Below are 22,119 nucleotides of genomic sequence, written 5' to 3'. Positions count from 1 at the left end.
TGTAGCTCAGGCTATCCTGGAACTCACCATAGATCCCAGGATGACCTAAACCTACAGCAATCCTCTTGCCTCAATCTCCCAAGTGCTAGGATTGTACATATAAGCCATAAACAGCCATAAAATTTTAAATACTGATTATTTACAAAATACATCAGCATTACAGCTATGGAAACTACATGCATATGAAAGGCTGGTAAGACACACAATGGTAAGAGGAGATGTGGCAGCCTACTGGGATTAAGGTGTTTAACTCCTATCTTCTAAATGTCTGCACTATGGACTAATTAATTCTATAATTAATGGCACGAGTTTAGTTAAAAATAACAATAAGGGTTATATTGACTAGCTCTTAAGATCTACTTATTTTTATTTTATGCATATGTGAGTTTTGCCTGCATGCATGTCTGTGCACCACTTCCATGCAGTGCCCCAGGACGCCAGAAGAGGGCATCAGATTCCCTGGAACTGCAGTTACAGATGGTTGTCTTAACTGCCATGTGGGTGCTGAGAAGTAAACCCAGGTCCTCTGGAAGAGCAGCCAGTGCTCTTGAACCCACTGAGCCACCTTTCAGCCCCTTGCTTAGCTGTTATACTATAGAGCACTGTATGTCAAGAGTGCTGAATCCTCACAGCTGACTCTGCTTCCATACACAGAAAGATAAATGTAAGTCGCCAACATGGAAACCTTGCCCATGCTTATCACTACAACCAACCAAATTCCCAAATGAGTTTTATAAAAGAGCCTATGAGTCAGGTTCATTAATAGAATACTGAGAGCCTACGACACAATGGCCACTGTTACAGGTGCCGCAGGGGCAGATGATTTGAGACAAGTGTCTATGATAAGGACTCCTCATAAGCAACGTTTGAAAGTTAAAAAAGAAATGAACTGGAGCTGGAGAGGTGGCTCAGAGGTTAAGATCACATACTACTCTTTCAGAGGACCCAAGTTCAGTTCCCAACACCCGTGTCCAGCTCCAAGAGATCTAACACTTTCTTCTGGACTGTAGACACCTGCACTCTCACGCATACACAGACACACACACATAATAAAAATGAATTTTTTTAAAAATGAACTGGAGCCGGGCGGTGGTGGTGCACGCCTTTAATCCCAGCACTCGGGAGGCAGAGCCAGGAGGATGTCTGTGAGTTTGAGGTCAGCCTGGACTACCAAGTGAGTTCCAGGAAAGGTACAAAGCTACACAGAGAAACCCTGTCTCGAAAAACCAAAAAAAAAAAATGAACTGGTCTAAGAATGTTCAGCAGCAGGACAATGACGCCATCGGCTTCCCTATCAGCACTGTAACTCCAAGTCCCAGTCAGTGCAGAAGGAAAGAGAAAGGGGCAGAATGAGAAAAAGAAAGTGTATAGCTATGGTTTGTCCTAAGTGTTTGAGTTCTAGAAGCTTGGTCTCCAGAGAGGACATTAAGATGATGAACGTATAAGAAGCAGGCCCCAGTAGACAAGCAAGGAGGCTTAGTGGGTTCTGCTCAATGAACAAATTAATACTCTCTCAGAAGGGGCAGGTCCTCATGGGACTGGATTAGTTCCCCTGAGAATGGGCTGTCACAGACTGAGTATGCTACCTCAGCTTTGCCCTCAGGTATACACCTTGTTTCCTTCTGCTTCTCCTTCAAATGATACAGCCAGGGTGCCCTTACCAGAATGCTGACACTGTATCATTTCAACTCTCTAATCATTATGTACACCAGGCTAGCCTCAAAAAAAAAAAAATCACTGAGATCCCCTAACTCTGCCTCCCAAGTGCAGGATGGAAGGCCTGTGCCACCACACCCAGCTGTTTCCTTTATAAATGACCCAGCCTCGGGCACTTTGCTATAGCGACATAAAATGGATAAGGACATAAACACAACTGAGAAAGAAGCCAGGAGATTCGGTTGACAAACTACCGGCATCAGCCTGGAAATTTACCGAAACATTCAGCATAAAGATCAAAATACAAACTCAATTATGCTCCACCATTGTAAAAGGGGGGTGGGGACCAATGACAGGAGTCTCATAACAGACAGGTAAAAAGAAAGCTAACAGAAGATAACAGGAAAAACATTCCTGCAACTTGTGGGATGAAGGAGGAGTTTGCTGTGGGATGTTCTGTATGGCAAATGTGTTGCTGATTAGTCAATAAATAAAACACTGATTGGCCATTGGCTAGGCAGGAAGTGTAGGCGGGACAAGGAGGAGAATAAAGCTGGGAAGTGGAAGGCTGAGTCAGAGAGACACTGCCAGCTGCCACGATGACAAACAGCATGTGAAGATGCCGGTAAGCCACGAGTCATGTGGCAAGGTATAGATTAATGGAAATGGATTAATTTAAGCTGTAAGAACAGTTAGTAAGAAGCCTGCCACAGCCATACAGGTTGTAACCAATATAAGTCTCTGTGTTTACTTGGTCGGGTCTGAGCGGCTGTGGGACTGGCAGGTGAGAGAGATTTGTCCTGACTGTGGGCCAGGCAGGAAAACTCGAGCTACAGGAGTTCATTTAGAAAGACCTAGGACCCAGGAGAAACGTACTTGACTATGTCAAAGGTAAGGATTTCAGCAAAGAGCTGCGGACAAGTCAACAGAGCTGGTGCTCTAAACAAAATGACACTCGCCTGACATCTACAGACCAGACAGAAAAGGAGGAAATCCAACAGCAGCTAGGTGAGGAGGATCACATCTTCCCCCCCCCCCATTCTTTGTTATTTTATTTTTTAAACAAATTTATTTTACATCCCAGCCCCAGTTTCCCTTTTATCCTCTCCTCCCAGTCCCTTCCCCCACTCTCTCTCTGTTCCCATCCCCCAAACCACTCCTCCTGTTTAGGAAAAGGCAGGCCTTCCATGGAATATCAACAAAACATGGCATATCAAGTTGCAGTAAGACTAAGGCCCTCCCCATGCATTAAGGCTGGGCAAGGCCACCCAGTATGAGGAATAGGGTCTCAAAAGCCAATAAAAGAGTCAGAGACAGCCGGGCGGTGGTGGCGCACGCCTTTAATCCCAGCACTCGGGAGGCAGAGCCAGGCGGATCTCTGTGAGTTCGAGGCCAGCCTGGTCTCCAAAGCGAGTTCCAGGAAAGGCGCAAAACTACACAGAGAAACCCTGTCTCGAAAAACCAAAAAAAAAAAAAAAGAGTCAGAGACAGCCCCTGTTCCCACAGTTAGGAGTCCCACAAGAGGACCAAGCTACACTACTGTAACATATATGCAGAGTGCCCAGGTCAGTCCCATGCAGGCTCCCTGGTTATCTGTTCAGTCTCTATGAGGCCCTATCAGCCCAGGTTAGTTGATTCTGTGAGTTTTCTTGTGGTGTCCTTGACCCCTCTGGCTCCCACACTCCTTTCTCTCCCTATTCTGCAGGATTCCCCCAAACTGAGCCTAATGTTTGGCTGTGGGTCTCTGCATCCGTTTCCATCAGTTGCTGGATGAAGCCTCTCTGATGACAATTGGGTTAGGCACCAATCTGGTCACAGGAGATGGCTAGCTCAGGTTATGCATCCATTACTTCAGGAGTCTTAGCTGGGGTCATCCTTGTAGATTCCTGGGAGATTTCCTTGTGCCAGGTTTTTATCTGACCCCGAAATGCCTCCCCTTTCCAGTAGTCTCTTTCAGTGGTCTCCCCTTCAATCTCCCACCAACCTGATCGCTCATGTTCCCATCCCCAACTGCCCTCAGTCTACTCACGAAATCTCTATTTCCCTTCCCAAGGAGATCCAGGCATCCTCCTATGAACCCTCCTTGTTACTTAGTCTCTCTGGGTCTGTGGATTGTAGCATAGTTATCCTTTATAATACAGCTAATGTCCACTTATGAGTGAGTGCATACCATGTTTGTCTTTCTGGGTCTGGGTTACTCATTCAGGATGATTTTTTCTAGTTCCATCCATTTGGGAGGCTCACATCTTAATCCTACACTCAGGAGGCTAAGGCAGGAGGATTGCCAGGAATTTGCAGCCAACTGGACTACAAAGTGAGTACCAGGCCAGCCACAGCTACAGAGTGAGAGCCCATCTCAAAAGCAAAAAGAAAACCTAATTTAAAAACAAGTAAAAGAAGCCGGGTGGTGGTGGCGCACGCTTTTAATACCAGCACTCAGGAGGCAGAGGCAGGCAGTTCTCTGTGAGTTTGAGGCCAGCCTGATCTACAAAGCGAGATCCAGGACAGGCACCAAAACTACATAGAGAAACCCTGTCTCAAAAAACAAAACAAAACAAACAAACAAAAAACAAGTAAAAAATGTGAAAGGGTAATTCACAAAAAAGGAAATCTGAATAATAAATACATGAAGAACATTTGTCCATTATAGCCAAGGACTCCAGCCACAGTGAGAAGCAGTTCAAATGCATGAGAAAGTCAGAGGCAACAAACAGGACCGAGGACTGCTGAAGGGAACGCTAGGCTTCTAAACCACATGGAGGCTAAACAAGAATATTTTAAGGGGTGTTACTTTAAGGGTTGTTCATGTTGCATTTGTTTAACTCTGCAAAGCTGTGTTACTGTGCCTGTGTAAAACACCTGATGGTCTAATAAAGAACTGGCTAATAGTGAGGCAGGAGAAAGGATAAGCAGGGCTGGCAAGCAGAGAGAATATATAGAGGGAGAAATCTGGGAGAAGAGGATGGGAGATCTAGGAGCCAGAGAAGGAGGAGGACTCCAGGGGCCAGCCACCCAGCTACATAGCAAGCCACGGAGTAAGAGTAAGATTTACAGAAGTAAGAACAGGAAAACCCCAAAGGCAAAAGGGAGATGGGATAAGTTAAGGAAAGTTGGCTAGAAATGCTAAGGCCAGGCATTCATAAGTAAGACTAAGCCTCCGTGTGATATATTGGGGGAACTGGGTAGCAGGCCCCCCCAAAGGAGCCAAACAACAACCTTCAACAAGGGCCTCTGTGTGGAGTCCCACCCTGTGCATGACAGAGCAGTTCACACACAGATCCAGTCGGAGAAGTGCTCACACTCGGAAGAGCAAGAAGGGAGAAAGGCAGCCATGAGTAGAGTACCAAGCATCACCACAGTCTTCCACCAACAACCTACTCTCTCTTCAGCATTAGGATGCAGGTGAGGGGGATGGGGGGCATGGAGACTCTCCAACAGTGGTTCTCAACCTTCCTAATACAGTCAGGACCCTTTACTATAGTTCCTTGTGTTGTGGTGATCCCCCAACCACAAAATTCTTTCGTTGCTACTTCATAACTGTATTATGCTACTGTTATGAATCATAATGTAAATATCTCAGAAGCAGGATATCCAATATGCAACCTCTTCAGGAGCTGCAACCTAAAGGTTGAGAACCACTGCTCTACAAGCTAAAATTCTCTTTGCAAGTGGGTCCCTATTGACTCGGGCTGGCAGAACTAACAGGGAGAAGAGACTGGAGAATGAACAAAAGGGAAATCTTTCTCCCATTTTACTTGCATCCTGGTTAGTTTTTATTATCAACTTGACATAAACTAGCATAACCTGGGAAGAGAACCTCCCTTGAGGAACATCCTTAATCAAACTAATCTGAGGCCATATCTGTGAGAGACTGTTTCAACTGATGACTGACATAGGAGGACCCAGCCCACTGTGGGCAGCACCATCCTAAGCAAACAGACCGGCACTGTATAAAAAGCTAGCTAGAAAGATGTGGTGGCACATACTTGAATCCTAGCATTGGGGAAGCAGAGACAGACACATCTTTGTGAGTTCAAGGCCAGTCTAGTATACAAAAACAAGAAAGCCAAATGATTAAGGCCAGGGAGCACACCAGCAAGCAGCATTTCTCCATGGTTTCTGGTTTACTCCCGGCTTGAGTTCCTGCCCTGACTTCCCTTAATGGTGGATTACGACCTGGAAGTGTAAGCCAAACAACCCCTTTCCCTCCAAGCTGCTGTCAGTCAGAATGTTCTACCACAGCAACAGAGGGAACTGGAACACATGCTGCTCACACCACATGTGTAAGGTAAGTGAAAGAAGAGGAAGACTTCTGGAAACATCAAGTTCATTGTGATAATGGATATTCAACGAGAAATAAAAATGTAACACTGCAAGCTGCTGGTTCTCTACTGAGTCCTCCAGCTTATTTTTCCTCTAACAAATTCAGAGGCAAAATGAAGCCTAAAAAGCCAGAAATGAGATACTTGGTACAAAAAGAAGAGATGGTGTCCTGTCACGTTCTATGTGTGCTACCACACTGATCATTATGAAATGCAACTATAACCATGGCTCTCTTCCAAATCTTTTCAACGTGTGTGTGTGGGGGGGGGGGTAGCCAAAAAACAAAAACAAAACCACTCCCGGTATTTCCTAATAGATCCTATCAGATCTTACACAAATTTGGCCTCTTCCCTATTCCCAGTCTCATTTAATCCAGCCCACCACTCTCCATACATCAAACTAATTTATAGGAGAAATAATGTTGGCCTTTTTCCTATCCTTAGACCTTCAACTACAAACACTGTTCCCAGGGCTAGAGAGATGGCTCAGCAGTTAAAAGTATGTGTTGCTATTCCAGAGGACGGGAGTTCAAGTCCCAGTACCCATGTCAGGCAGCTGGGCCACCTGTAACTACAACTTCAAAGGTTCTGACACCTCTGGACTCCATAGACACACACACACACACACACACACACACAAACACACACACACAAACACACACGCGCGCGCTATTAAAAATAACAGCTAAAAACTTCTCAGATTTGGGGCTGGGACATGGTTCCACAACAAAGAGTGAATGCTATACAAGCATGCAGATGTGAATTCAAACCTTGGCACCCATGTGAAAGCCAGGTACGGATGGATAGCCATGTGCTTTTGTAACCTCAACATCGGGAGGCGAAGACAAGTGGCTCCTAGGAGCTCACTGGCCATCTCCTAGGCAAAATGGAGAGTTTCAGGTTTAGTGAGAGATCCTGTCTCAAGGGAGCAAAGTAGAGAGCAATAGAGGAAGACACCTGGTATCTCCTCTGGCCTCTGAACTTGTGCACAGGCACATGTGCTCACAAAGACCCACAAACCTACACACACACACACCTACCTCTTCCCAAATTTGGCAAAATGCATAAGCCTAGATATTCATGTAACAAAACAAACTCAAAAAAAAAAATCCACATCAAAACATACATAGTCAAAAGTTTTATCCCTAAGGCAGGTCAGGTTGCAGTTAACTCTTGAGCACTCTACTTAAATTAGACCCTCTTAATATGCTACCCCATCATGGCTGTACTTTTCTCTTATAAACCTACATTTTTGAATTATTTAATGTTTCTCTTCCCCCAAGGAACTGTAACTTCCATGAAGGCAGACTCAGCTTGGTCATTGTTCCATCACTTAACGTAACCTATACTAAATCAAAGCTGCTCTATTAGTACGTGCTGGATGATGGGGCAGTGAGATGACTCAGCAGGTTAAAAAGTATGGCTGCACAAGCCTGACAACCTGAGTTTGATCTGAGACATCTACAGTGGAAGGAGAGAACCAAATCTAAAAGACTGTCCTCTTACCTCCACATGGCTCGCACACCCACACCCAAACATGACCATACAGACACAATTTCAAACAAACAAACAAAAAGCCCAGGCCTGCAGACACAGTAACTCGGGAAATGAGGGGGAAAAGTACACATGAGTCCAACAGTTCCAGACTAGTCTATGAAACACAAGACGACTCCTCCAAGAAGAAAAATAAAAAGAAATCAGCCTCTTCACCATCAATGGATTTTGTTCTCTTTTCAAAAGTGCTCCAGACTTACCTGTTGATCGATGTGATTAATATCAGGTTAGCTACACAAACTTACTGTTGATTGATGTGGCCGCTATCAGGGTAGCCGCCCTTACCTTATTAGTCTGCAGAATCCGGGCATGAAACGCAGCTGGCCAGGCATGCAGCAACAGGTACGCATACGAGCGAATGGCATACACTGGGGAATATTCCCACGTCTGAAACCCCTTCCCATAGATGAGGTAGTGTGTCTGAAAGCAGAAACAGATGCGATCAGGTTTGTACTAGCAAAGCCCCTCCTAAGAGGCTACAGATAAAGATTCTGTGTCAAAACCTTTACAGACAAAATGTTGAGAATTAACATTTGTAACTAATGAATAAGAAAAACAAATGACCTCATAGTTTTAAATTAAGAAACTAAAAATTTTACTGTATTTTCTTAAAATAAAGTTTAACCAAAACAGAGGCTTTACGTCTTTTTTTTCCTAAATTATACACACTAAGCAAGCATCTTCCCTCTGGTTTTTGATACAAATGTGTTTGGGTAAATTTACTTCCAGATTTTCTGTACTAGAAGTCAGCAAACAATACATAAACATACAAATCAAGAAACAACATTCAAGTGTACTATCAGTGGAACTACTGTCTTAGTTAAGGCTGCCCTTGCTGTGAGGAAACACCACTACCCAAAGCTACGTGGGGAATCCAGAGTTTATTTCTTCTTTATTATTGTTATATTTTTCATTATTTAAAACAATTTTCAAATTCAAATATATTTTGGTCATATTCTTCTCCTCCCCCAAGTTCCTCCAGATCCTTTCCTCCCTACACACCCAACTTCAAGTTCTTTCTCAAAGAAACAAAGGCCCAATACAACAAAACCAAGAAAACAAATAAAACCACATTCAAAAAGGAAAACACCAAATTCAAAAAGCCACCACCACCCGGCTGAAAACTGATTTTCCGTCTCTCGGCAAGTATAAATGACAGTTCAGTTGTTAACCTTTACCCTAGTGACTAGGTTTCCATTCATTCACTCATTTTAAAAAATATATATATAACAAAATAAAATATAATAAAACAAAAACTATCACACTGAAGCTGGACAGGACAAACTAACAGAAGGAACACACAGCTCCAGATAACAGCTCATCATCAAAAGCAGTCAGGGCAAGAACTCAAATGGGCCGGAACCTGGAGGCAGGAGCTGATGCAGAGGCCATGGAGTGGTGCTGCTTATTGGCTTGCTCTTCGTGGCTTGCTCAGCCTGCTTTCTTACAGAACCCAGGACCACCAGCCCAGGGATGGCACCATCCACAATGGGCTGGACCCACCCACCCCCATCAATCACTAATTAAGAAAATGTCCTACAGGCTTGCCAACATCCCGGTCTCATGGAGGCGTTTTCTCAATTGAGGATCCTCCCTTTTCTAATGACTCTTGCTTGTATCAAGCTGACATAAAACAAGTCAGCACAACTATTTTGGCAACATCAGAAGAAATACACTTAAAAAGTTAGAAGAATGTAGCTTCCCTCTAGGAAGTGGAATCTGGACATGAGGAAAATGGGTAATTGTGCTTCCCTCAAGTTTAGGAGTAATTGTTAGCTTTAAAACCTATATCTACAAGTATTACTAAGATTAATAAAACCATTTAAAAGATAATTATAAGCCTCACCTTCGAGTATGTCAGCTAAAGGCCATAGACTTCAATAGTAACTACATCAACAGTTTGGGCTTTTTTAAAGATCTGTTTTATTGATGTGTGGATGTCTACATAAGTGTATGCGTGCAAGCGTGTGCCTGTAGAGACCAGAAGAGGGCATCAGATTTATTTGTCTGTTTATTGAGACAGGGTCTCTTTATGTAGCCGTGGCTGTCCTGGAACTTGCTCTGGAGACCAGGCTGGCCTTGAACTCACAAGAGATCCACCTGCCTCTGTTTCCAGAGTGCTGTGATTAAAGGCATGCGCCACCACACTGTGCTATCATGATTTGGAGCTGGAGTCACCTACATCTGAGCCGCTGGAATTTGAACTATAATCCTCATGACTGAGCAGCAAGTGCTCTTAACCACTGAGCCATCGCTCCAGCCCCAAATCACTTATATATTTTAGGATATATAAGTGCAGACAATTCATCACAGTTTTTATGATATAAAAGTGAAAACAATTTTAGTATTTTCACACTTGCATTTTACTTGTTTGTTAATTAGTTCTAAGTACCAAATCAAGATCAAAGGCCAAGTCCCAGAACTGGGGGCTGGGGATGTAGCCCAGTGGTAAAACATTCGCCTAGCATGCCCAAGACCATGGGTTAGATCCCTTGGATTGCAAAAACTGAAACAAACAAACAAACAAACAAAAAAAAAACAGCTAAAGAGATGACCTACTGGTTCCCAGTAGTTGAATGTTTCATCACAGTCAGAGATGTTGCTCAGAAGAGCAGCGCACAACCTTGCTGAGAGCAGACACTTGAAAGCAGTGGATCCTTCAGGGGCCCAGACTTGCCCTGCTTTATTTCCAGTCCTGCCCGGAAGGAAAAGCAAAACCATTAGTGTATCAGGAAGCCTGCCGGCGAGGACTAAATCCAGATAGAAAAGACAGGAATGACCAAAGACAGCAACGCAATAAAGCCATTCACCTAAAAGAACGCCTTGCCATGTTTGAGTAGAATGGATAAGGGATTGCGTTTCAATCACACCTTCCACTTCTTGCTACTAGGGTATCCTACACCTTGGCCTGTTTCACCTACAACACTCGCTTTCACCTCAAGCCAACTAATCACTCACTTGAAGGCCACAATGCTCTCTCTCCATTTCTTAAGTCATCCCTTGCCAAGACTCTATTCCCCACTCTTTCAGATGAATGGAGGCCTAATACAAAGTGCAGGTGCAGCAGACAGTTGCTTTAATGCAGACCTCACCTACAGGCTACAGGCATGCTGATGGATTCCAGGGGGCAGAAAACAGCAAACAGAGACTACCGAGAGACTAAAGCGGCAGGCAGGGAGACTCGGGTGTAAAAGACATACTCTCCTGCCTACAGCTCCCACAGAGGCTAACTACCAGCACGAAGCCTGCTCAGTGTGGGCCTGAACCTGAAGCGTGGCAGACCCTCGCTCCCATAATGCAGGGACCTGCGGAGGGGCGAGGATCAACCCGAGCTCGGACGCTCCCAGGAGCGGCAGGAGCGGCAGGAGCAGCACAGCCCCGGCTCGCCGCGGAGACCCCCGGCCGCCCGACCCTCCCGCCGGCCACGCCCTCCGGCCGCACACGCACTCGGGCCGCTGTTCCGCGCCGCCTGCCTCCCGGCTGCCCAGCAGCTCCCGCAGCTTCTCCGCGGCCGGGCCCGTGTCCCCGCCGCTGCCGCCGCCGCCGCCGCCGCCGCCGCCCTTGAGGCGCTGCCGGGCCCTTCGGCTCGCCATGCCTAGCGTCGGGGAAAGGGTAGAACTCCGCACGCTACGATACCGGGGGAAGCGCAGACATTGCTGGGCTAGGAAACGGTGTCCGCCGAGGGACAAAAAGCTTTGACATGCGCACAAAAGACGACAGTACTGTTGTCATTAGACCAACTGGGGCTAAGGCGGGGATCATAAGCCTGGACTAGCCCTCCCACTGCTAACACTGGGTATTTCTCCCTTCCTTTAATTCGCTTCTTCCCATTTCTCAGCACGCCACACTTGCCAATGCTATAAAGAGTAGTGTGCGGAGGTATTCAGTTAAAGAGCTCAACACAGCTGCTACCCAAGGGGAGGTCTCTAAAAGGTTACTTAAACATTTAACACCTTGCCTTGTCTTGTTGAGAGGAGAGACAAACTAGCAAGGCAATAATCCATACTGAGAAGTGAAAGCCTGAGGAAATGGTACACAGAAAATTCAATCAGGCATTTGTCACTGGCGTTGCTACTACAGCGCCGCAGTAGGCACTTCACACACGTGCTTTTTAATCCGCTCAGCTACCTCGCTTTTACCGATAAGGAAGCCAAGGTCCAAAGTTGCTTGTCTAATAAATGGAGCTATATTCCAATTGAGGACCGATTACAAACATACTATTCTGGCTACATCAACAAAAGGCCTTGTTGGGAGAGTTTTGTTGTTTTTAAAGAGGGCTAGGAGTTCGAACTTGGTTTTAGAGGCACTTTACAGAGGGGGGGGGGCGTAAAAGAAGTTAGGTGGTGATGGTGCGCGCCTTTAATCCCAGCACTCGGGAGGCAGAGGCAGGGGGATCTCTGAGTTCAAGGCCAGCCTGTTCTACAGAGTGAGCTCCAGGACAGCTAGGGCTGTTACACAGAGAAACCCTGTCTTGAGAATCCAAATAAATAAATAAATAAATAAAATTTTTAAAAAATGAAGATTGATCATATGGATCAGTTTCCATACATAGTCCTTAATTACCAAGCCCAAACATCCAACTTCAGTAGAACTCATATATACCCTTATTTCCTTTCCTGGAAACCAGGGAGAAAGAAGTAATAGAGTAGGTCTTTGGTCAGACCCAAATGTCAACTCAAACTCTGATACCTGAGTTCCATAACTTCAAAGTCAATGACAGAAACAGCAGTACCGTGATGTTCATAATCTCCAATGTGTAACATATGCAATAAGACATTCCTAAACTCAGTGAGATAATAAAGAGGAACTGAGAATGTGGGAAATATATCTACAAATACATGTGGTGAGAAATCCAGACTACAGCCTCTTCAGCAAAAGAACAGTTAAGTACATAACACTTGTTTTTTAGTCATTACTCAGGATCAGAACTGAACTACAACACCAATCACATTAGTCTGTAAGAGTATTTTTGTTTGTTTTGGGCATAGCTTCATTTGGTTCTTTGAGACAGGACCTCACTATGTAGTCTTGGCTGGCCTCAAACACAGTCCCTTGTCTGCCTCTGCCTCCTGAGCACTATGCTCAAAAGAATGCAGCACCACCACCACCACCACCACCACGCCAGTCTGTAGATTCAAATGATGTTCACAGGTGTCTTTAGGGTCCATCAAAACTACTTTAGTCACAATGAAAAAAAATCTTATATACACACACACCAAAAAATAAACAACAACAAAAACCCCACACAGATTCCAGAAAGGAGTAACAGTTCCAAGTCGTTCTTTTTCACTCACACACAACACACAATGAGGGGTCCAGCTGTAGAAAGAAAGGACTTTCCTAGCCTATCGCAGTGAAACATGCAGCTGTCTCTGAATCTCTTTCCTAAACCGGGACTGCATTGTTGCTGCTAGCTGGGGGCTGAGCGCCTTATCACAAGCTTGATAGGTCAATCTGTAGCAGAGACTGACCTGTTCAGTGTCCGGATGCTGAAAACGACCAAGGAACTGTATGGAAATAATAGTGTCCTGGGACACTGCTCGGGCTACGGTGTGAAACTCTAGTTCATCAAATCCTTTCTTTTCATCTAACCAAAAACTAATATCATGCACATAGCGTGGAGGATACAGGGAATAGCTTTTAAAGGGCTCTATTTTCCCAGGGGCAAATCTTTTCAAGAAACGGTTATCAAAAGTCCACAGTATTCTCCAATCAGAAATATCATAGACAAGCATGGCTAATATGTCCAGGTTTATAGAAACAAACACAATATGCTGCTGTTTGTGTGCAACAGTTGTAGATGTGACAATAGTCCCAATAATCAGATTCTCAGTACAATCTGGGCCCAAATTAAGAGACTTCACATGAATTATATAATCCTTTCCATTTGGTTGAAGGACAAATTCCACTGAAGTGCTCAAATTGGAGCCCTCCAGCAACGTCTCAGTCAGAAGGTTATCTAGACTCTCCCTCAGGTGACCCAGCAGTGACATAAGGCAGCTATCCTTCCCATTTGTACTTAACCCAAGGATAAACAAAGTCTCGTGAAATGCTGGCATCGTGAAAGGTAAAATGTGGCACTTGCGAAAGACAGGCCCACTGAGGATGTGCAGAGAACCTGGGAGGAAGTCGGGCGAATGGATGACAGCTTCAGCGTGAACTAGAAGAGAAGATCTAAGGCAGAGCCTGGCCTGTTCACGGATCCCCTCCTGAGCCGCTCTGCAGCCATCTCTCCCAGGACTCTTGGGAAGGGCATGTCCTGAAAATGACAGGACAACATCTTCCATTTCTTGTGTTATTCCACCAGTCAGGGACTCAGAATCTGAGTTATCTTCATGGAGACTAATCCAAAAGGCAGGCAGAAGGTCGCCGGTCTCTGGAGGGAGGACACTGGTGCCTCCCTGTGACAACAAAGGGAAGGAGCACTTCAGCCTTTTGAAAGGAAAATTTGTGCCCAGTTCAGCAATGAGTTTCTCATTGATGGTTTTGATAGGATGACAGGAGGATGCTTCAAGAAACCGCCTGTTTAAACACATAAAATAATTTTTCACTTACAATAATAATTGCTAGAATTAAAATTGTTTGTTCTTATACAGAAAACAATTATCCTTAAACTGATCCTGAAAATAAATCATTTGTCATATGGAGAAAGAGCATGTACATTTTTTTGGGGAATGTACATTTTGGGGTTTAGTTTGGGGCCTGTTATTTGTTTTGTTTTGTTTTACAGTGACGGGAGCAAATTCTGGGCCTTGTGCATGCTAGGCAAGTTATTCTACCACTGAATTATGCTCCCAGGCCTGGGGAATTAGCATATAGTCTAGACCTCTGCCACCACCCCTACAATATATCAGCCTCACAGCACCAACATCATTAACAATTCATGAACCATTCATTCAAAATTCGGTGACCATTAAGACGATCATGGTACAAGTAGGGACAGGAGTGATTTCCAGCAAAATAAAAGATTACCTGTTCAACTTTCCTGCAAGTCCTTCTGGTTCTGTAAAGGAAAACCACTGGTCTTCCAGTCTGACTCTGAATGCTCTGGGCTGAGAGCCTTCAAAGGGTAAGCTCTGGGTGAAGACATGGTTCAAAGCACCTTCTACATGAAATGACTTAGCCTGACTCCTGCCAAAATAAGTGAACAAACAACTTCTTTAAATTAAATATTATACACTTATATTTCATTTAGTTTAAATTAAATATTATGTACTTACATTTTAGTTTCAATTAAATGATGCATATATGTTGTTGTTTATTTTTGCTCTTTTGGGGGGCCCACCACCCAGATCCCAAATAAATCACACATAGAGGCATATATTTAATTATAAATGTCCGGCCTTAGCTTGGCTTGTTTCTTGCCAACTTTCCTTAACTTAAATTATCCCATCTACCTTTTGCCTCTGTACTTTTCCTGTTCTCTTACTTCTGTAAATCTTACTCTTACTCTGTGGCTTGCTGGTTGTATAGCTGGGTGGCTGGCCCCTGGATCCTCCTCCTTCTCTGGCTACTTCCTCTTTCTCCCAGATTCCTCCTATGTATTCTTTCTGCCTGCCAGCCCCACCTATCTGTCCCTCCTGCCTTGCTATTGGCAGTTCAGTTCTTTATTAGACCATCAGGTGTTTTACACAGGCACAGTAACACAGCTTCAGAGTTAAATAAATGCAACATAAACAAAAGTAACACACCTTAAAATAATATTCTCCAACCTGTGTGTGTGTGTGTGTGTGTGTGTGTGAAGGCTGCCATCAGTTAAAAAAAAATATTTTTGAACCTAAATCTGGAAATTAGAAAGGCAAGAGCTTACTTTTGATTTTTTTTTAATTACTTCACGCAAGAGATGGAAGGAGAGAAGGTTTAGGCCTATGGTATCACTTACCTATACCCAGTGCATTTGTATCCTGGCACAGCCTCACAGCTGAAGGGATACACATCACTTAAAATGAACCCTCCCAAGGCTGCCATGGCAACCACTTGCCAACTGTTGTGCCACTCTCTCTGGGGCTTATCAGCAGGAGTTCCACCTTGTCCTCTGCACAGTGCCACGTGGACCTCTCCTTCCTTTGCAAGAACATCAGCACAGCTTATGGAGGACAAACACCAGAAATTTATCAGACACAGAAACTACAAAAGGAATCAGCAATACGCACATGGTTTAGCTCTGAAATAATTAAAATTCATCTTACATGCAGAGGTCTATTAAACCTAAGCATATTAAAAAAAAAAAGTCCACCTGTGTCCCCCCAACAACATTGGCCACAAGCTTTGCATCTGTGTTCTTTTCCTGTATGTCACAGAAAGGCCAATGTCCACAAAGCTCCTCCATAGAATTCACTCTGTGTTGCTTCTCCCCATTAGGAAAACATCTTACTACCTTCTGCCTACTCTAGAGTTCAGGGCTTGGATGAGCACTACATCACCATGCATAAAGCCCTGGCTTTAATAATCACCATACACACGAATCTATACTTCAACGGTCTAATTTAAAATACTGCCCTTGCTAAAGGTTTCTCAAATCTATAACCCAGGGGAGCCCTCCAATACTATCAGTTTAGTATACTGGTATAAAGTTATTGATATTTTAAAGTCATAATCATTTTAAGAATCAGCTACTATTAGTAGTCCCAGTTTATAGGTGTAGAAAAAGAAGCAGGTAAGGACTAAAGTTGCCTACAGTTTTAACTAGTAAGTGGTGAGCCAGCGTTTGAACCCAGGCCATGTGGCTCTTAAATCCATGCTCTTAGTTATCAGGCTATACTGGCTCTTACTATTTTGCATTTAAAGGCATTTGGGGGGTGAGCTGGAGAGAAAATTGGGCAGTTAAGAGCTCTGGCTGTTCAGAGGCTCCATTCCCAGCACCCATATGATGACGACACCCATCAGTAACTCCAGTCCCAGAGGATCCAATGGTCTCTTCGGGCATCCCTGAGCAAACTAGGCACACTCATGATGCACAGATATGCATGTCAACAAAACACCTATATACATAAAAAAAATTTAAAAAAAAAAAATTTGAGACCATTGAGTGCTTGACACCAAGCATGACAGCCTAAGTTCTATCACCCAGATCCACTATGGATCTGACTCCTCTAAGTTGTCTTCTGACCTCCACACCCATACATTAAACACATGCAGATAGACACTAATTAAATTTTTTAAATAATCTTGCATTCTTCCTCCTAAGGCCTATTTGTGCTTTTACACCTCGGGTTATATGACTCACTTTAAGACAAGATTGTGGTTTCCTCTGGGTTTATCTTCTTTCCACGTGTATCCTAGCAACTTATACATGTCTGCCTTATTTCCCCAACTACAAAGTTTGTGTGCGGTAACTTGGTTATGGACACCTGGAAACATTTCCCACGCGAGGACTCGTCTTTCCTCACCTCTGGAAAAACCTGGCAAGCAGTTCCCTGTTCTTAGCCACTCCAGCTTTTCGTCCACAGTGCGGAAAGTTGAAATAAATTCGATCAAAGTCTCTGTCGTGTGCTTGCAAGGCGTGTGCCAGCTGGGTGCAATCCACACCAAAACAGACTTCGATACCTGGCAAAGAAAGTTTAAAGGCGTGGAAAATATAGACCAAAAGAAGTCTTAAAATCTGTAACCCAGACAAAAACACAGAACCGCAAACCAGCCCAGGCCTGGGCACACAGCACTTCCACGTGAGCGCCTCCAGGAGGCGCACTCGCATTCCCCAAGCGAGCCACACCCCCGACGCTCTGGGCCGGGCCTGGCGGAGGGATGGGACCCGCTACCTCGCTCGCGCAGGCGCTGTAGGTTCTCCTGGGTCACCGGATCCTCCTCCAGATCGGCCGGGTGCTGAAGGCAGGTAGCGGTAATACGGACGCCGGGATCCAGGGTGTTGATCAGAGAAGCTGTGAAGGAGAAATTCCCTTCCCCGACCAACAGGAGGCGCCGAGGAACCATGGTCTCCTCTGGCTCCCTGCCGGCGCTCTCCGAGGCGCACATTTATGGCGTCACGTCCTTCGCGTAGGCCTCGGTTCCCCCCCCTTCTCCGTCCGGCACTCATTGATGACGCATCAACAGCGTGTGGTTGCCTGGATAAACACTTAGAGCCACTGCCGGGTTGCTACAAGGTTGAAAGTGGGATGGAGCTGTCGGCTTTGCCCCCTTACCTTCGTGTGCCTCGGAAGGCTCGTTTGCTCTTCAGCACGAGGACGGACCTGAGCGTCTTCGCCACACCTGCTTGAGGTCACAAAACAGTCACTAAATGAGGGGCGGTGTGGCGAGTCCTGCGTGTTCCAGAGGCACAGGGTTTTGTAACTGCTCCCACCATATCCTGAATGGCTACCTCTTGTTCTCTTAGCTACTGCTCAACATATCTCCAGGTGCTTGTAGATCCTATTTCCAAGGGAAAAACAAACAAACAAACAAAAACATTGAATGCCTGTTTTGTTCCAGGGCACTGTGAGAGCAGTTAGGTGTGTGGATGGACTAGATGTGGCCTGCCTACTGTCTGATAACGAATGCACACAGCAAAAGAGGCAACTCTGATATCATGGGGTGTGTACCCACCGCGAGTGGAGGAATTCAGATCACAATGAAGCGCACACAAGGGGAAACACTACCAAGTTGAGAAAGGGAGGTATAGATTCCCTGAAGTTAGCCTGTGTTGAAAGCCGATGGGAGGTGGGGGCAGGTGTTCATTTTATCTAGGTAAAAAGGATCAGAAAGAACACTGTTTACAAAAGCATAATGGAAAAAAAAAAAAAAAACAGTGATTACTGGCTGAACACGGTAAGAGAGAGAGTGGCAAGTGACACTGAAGAGTTCAAAGGTGGCCAGGTCATATGGAGTGTTGTAACCATAACAGCCTAAACCTTATTCTGAGAATATAGAAAGCCACTAAAAATCCAGTATGTCAGCCAGCAGGAGGCTGATGAAGAAGCTTGGAGAGGTCTCAAAATATGAAATGAAAAGCTTTGCTAGCATCCAGGTTGATGAAGCTAATTAAAATTTATTGATTTGGCAAGGGCTTGTTGTTCTAGTGAATACACCTGATAAAGTGGCCTTCAGAAAAATCAACTTTCCACCCAAGGTCACATTTAAAACGAAGATCTGTCACCCTGACATGGATGGGAGGGGGCATGTCGCATGTCTGTCTGCCAGTGATTAGCTGAAGACCGGAAAACAGCCACGAAGTAATTCATTCGCTCATAGTACTGATGAATGATCCCCAGCCCGAGGACCCACCCTAGGCTGACCTAGCTAAAGAGCACTCTAAGGACCATAACAAATTCTGGAAGAGTGCTGGAGAATTTGCAAAGAAACATGGGGCAAAGTGACCTGTAGACTAAAAGCTACCATGAGTAGTCCCAGCAAGTTTGATCAGAGACCCCAATCAGTGCGTTCAGATACCCCAAAAAGCAGGCCTCTCTGGGAAATTGATGAGTGCCACCAACTGTTGCTTGATGGTGGCAGTTGCTTTCTACAGTTTCCTTAATCAAAAATGGTCTACGTAACCAGTAAAGTCAGATTAAAAAATTCAGATGTTTGGGCTGGAGAGATGGCTCAGAGGTTAAGAGCACTGGCTGCTCTTCCAGAGGTCCAGAGTTCAATTCCCAGCAACCACATGGTGGCTCACAACCATCTGTAATGAGATCTGGTGCCCTCTTCTGGCTTGCAGGCATACATGCAGGCAGAACATTGTATAAATAATAAAAATCTTTAAAAAAAAAATTCAGATATTCTAACAACAACAAAAGCCACTAAGAGATTTAAAATAGGAAGACACTGTGATTTTTTGGTTTTCAAAAACAACTTTCCTATGGAGAAAGGATTAGACAAGAACAAGATTGATGACAAGGAAATCAGATAAGAAGCTCCTTGCAGTAAAGGGGACAAAAGGAGACAGTGATCTGAATTGGAAATTGGCAGTGAAGATGAAAAGTGGTGGACTGATTCAGAAATCAGCAAGATTTAGTGACTGACTGAATACCAAAAGAAAAGTCAAAAATCAGCCTTGGTTTTCTGTCTCAGACAACTAAGTGGATGTGTGTCATTCTAGCTCTAGGGACAGCATCACCTCTAAACTCTAGGCCTACTAGGCTTTCTGGGTCCAGCTACCCAAGTCATCATGCTGTTTGGTGACATCAGCACATGCATGCACATATCTTCACAAAGGTAGATGATGTGAGGGCAGTTGCTTACAATCTCATCCTTCATTGCTATAGTATTGGTTTTGTCTGCCTGTGAAAAGGCAGTTGGGTTGTGTTTCTCAGACCATTGGCCATGTGTCTGTGGTGATCTGTATTCCTTTGTTTGGAGAACTGGAAAGATCAGGTTTGAAGACATCTTTAACGAATATGGAATGGCCATATAAGGATTATTGTTTCTCTCTGAGATATTCAAACAAATCATTGTATTCACCATCAAGTTTCTCATCGATAACACAGGTATCATCTTACTCCTTTGCCCAGGGACCAGGCTTATTATGTAACAAAAAAGCTTGGCTTTTGATTGCTTGCCAAAAATTAAAATACAGACATTTCCCATCTGGTATGTGCAAAGAACTATTGATTGGGATGGTAACTATTGGTTGAAAGGATATATACAACCATGAACAAAATACAAATTCTGTTCTTAGCAGGTATGGGTTTCAGTTGATAATATATTGCATGTTCTTGAACCTATGACCAATATAAAGTAAACAATGTGAAGAAAACTTCTATGTGAGGTAGAAGGAGTGTTAGCCTATTTGAGCTGATCTGGAAAGGAAGTTATTGTTAATCATTCATTGTGTTGTCTGACTATTCAATGTTTCACCTCTCATTCTCCCTGTGGCAATACCCTTAGACCCTCAACTCTTACATCTTGAAATCACTAAAACACTTAGCTCATTGCTCATATGGTGTTGGGGATGCTGAAAGGTTTTCTGTTTTTTCGAGGAATGTGGGACAGTGGCATTTGTATAGTCAGTCATCCACTACTGATGATTGACATGATAGATCTGTTGTTGTTGTTACTCTTTTGGGGGCCTGCCACCCAGCTCCCAAATAAATCATACACACAGGCTCATTCTTAATTATGAATGTCTGGCCTTAGCTTGGCTTGTTTCTTGCCAGCTTTTCTTAACTTAAATTATCCCTTCTACCTTTTGCCTCTTCCCATTCTCTTCTGTAAATCTCTTACTCCATGGCTTGCTGTATAGCTGGGTGGCTGGCCCCTGATGTCCTCCTCCTTCCCTGGCTAGTTCTTTCTCCTCCCTCGCTGAGTTCTCCTATTTATCCTCTTTGCCTGTCAGCCCCGCCTAGCTCTTTCTCCTGCTTCACTATTGGCCGTTCATTTTTTTATTAAACCATCAGTTGTTTTAGACAGGCAAAGTAACACAGATTCAGAGTTAAATAAATGCAACATAAACAAAAGTAACACACCTTAAAATAATATTCTGCAACATAGATCAATGGGTATATGCACCTGAAGAGGAAGAATCAGGCCCTTATAAATTATATTTGGACAAAAGCCTAGCGTGTTATTAAGGTGTGCTTATGTTAACACTTGGCCCTGTAAAGCAGAGGTAGAAACAAGTGTGTTTTCTGCTCTCTCATTATTTAGTAAGCTTTCATGTTCTTTGTTTTTCCAGAGACAGAATCTTGTCTGTTTCCTCAGAAACCCACACTATGGCAGCCTTATTTATGCTGATGGTCATGGTGAAGTGTGGACAGACTGGACTAACATGTCCAAGTTTTTTCAGTACGGATGGAGATGCAACACTAATGAGAACTCCTATTCAAACCGTACTCTGATAGGCAACTGGAACCAAGAAAGATATGACCTAAAGAATATCGTAAAACCTAAACCCTTGCCTTCCCAGGTAAGATAACTTTCTCTTCTTTTGTTACTTTCTGTTAGAAGAAATGCCAGGAGCCATGTGAGAGGTTTATATTTAGTATTATGAGAGCTCATTCTTCAGCTGGATCACCTAGCCCACTTCATTGTCAAATTCAGTGTTCCCCATAAGTTATCACATGATGAGTAGATCGCTTTTTCTCTTGTTTTGTTTGGATTTCACCTGTTAATCTATAGAAAGACGGGCTGTCTTCTGACTCGGGATACCTTCTCTGAGCTTGTTGTTTACCTGTTTACCTGAGCCTTGCCCTTTCGTCTCCTAAACACACAGCCAGTGGATTAGAAAGTTTGACAGTCTAATCACAGATGAACCTCTAGTCTACCTCAAATGATGGAACAATTAAAGTCATGCTGCACTGGCTCTTACTTTTTGATGTTAGCTATAGATGACTGGATTCTTTGTGTGTGTGTGTGTTTTAAGACTTATTTAGTTTTTATGTGCGTTGGTGTTTCGCCCACATGTATGTCTGTATGAGGGTGCCAGATCCCCTGGAACTGGAATTACAGATAGTTGTGAGCTGCCACGTAGATGCTGGGAATTGAACCCAGGTCCTCTGGAAAAACAGCCAGTGCTCTTGAGCACGGAGTCATCTCTGCAGCCCCCAACTGTGAGATTCTTTTGGGTTTTTTGCTTTTTGTTTTTTGAAACAAGGTTTCTCTGTGTGTAGCCCTGGCTGTCCGGGAATTCACTCTGTAGACCAGGTTGGCCTCGAAC

At 44.3% G+C, this 22,119-nt stretch overlaps 2 protein-coding genes and 1 pseudogene across 8 annotated transcripts in view; 2 read left to right on the top strand and 1 right to left on the bottom strand.

The window, feature by feature from the left end:
• LOC131914982 (alpha-1,2-mannosyltransferase ALG9) overlaps positions 1–17,984 on the bottom strand; it is a 69,634-nt gene extending 51,650 nt beyond the window's left edge. Inside the window, exons 1-6 of one of the 4 annotated variants that reach the window (XM_059267842.1) lie at positions 17,291–17,806; positions 16,922–17,078; positions 15,415–15,618; positions 14,505–14,663; positions 10,092–10,227; positions 7,818–7,952 (exon numbers count right to left, since the gene is read on the bottom strand). In XM_059267842.1, coding sequence (XP_059123825.1) covers positions 7,818–7,952; positions 10,092–10,227; positions 14,505–14,663; positions 15,415–15,618; positions 16,922–17,078; positions 17,291–17,504 — 1,005 coding nt within the window. In that variant the 5' untranslated portion in view covers positions 17,505–17,806. Of the gene's footprint in view, positions 1–7,817; positions 7,953–10,091; positions 10,228–10,979; positions 11,190–12,682; positions 14,055–14,504; positions 14,664–15,414; positions 15,619–16,921; positions 17,079–17,290 lie in introns of those variants that run through there. The other 3 variants (XM_059267843.1, XM_059267845.1, XM_059267844.1) reach the window with 3 other exon arrangements.
• The window catches only part of Cfap68 (cilia and flagella associated protein 68), an 11,602-nt gene continuing 7,028 nt past the window's right edge, over positions 17,546–22,119 (top strand). For 3 of the 4 annotated variants that reach the window (XM_059267849.1, XM_059267846.1, XM_059267848.1), the window contains exons 1-2: positions 19,735–19,951; positions 21,139–21,369. In XM_059267849.1, coding sequence (XP_059123832.1) covers positions 19,862–19,951; positions 21,139–21,369 — 321 coding nt within the window. In that variant the 5' untranslated portion in view covers positions 19,735–19,861. Of the gene's footprint in view, positions 17,885–19,734; positions 19,952–21,138; positions 21,370–22,119 lie in introns of those variants that run through there. The other variant, XM_059267847.1, reaches the window with a different exon arrangement.
• Positions 18,242–19,573, top strand: LOC131914989 (ubiquitin-conjugating enzyme E2 L3-like; annotated as a pseudogene).

Source organism: Peromyscus eremicus, chromosome 7 (assembly GCF_949786415.1).
Source record: "Peromyscus eremicus chromosome 7, PerEre_H2_v1, whole genome shotgun sequence".
Classification (NCBI taxonomy): Eukaryota; Metazoa; Chordata; class Mammalia; order Rodentia; family Cricetidae; genus Peromyscus; species Peromyscus eremicus.
Note: the sequence above shows the minus strand (reverse complement) of the source record. Positions and strands in the feature narration are given on the sequence as shown.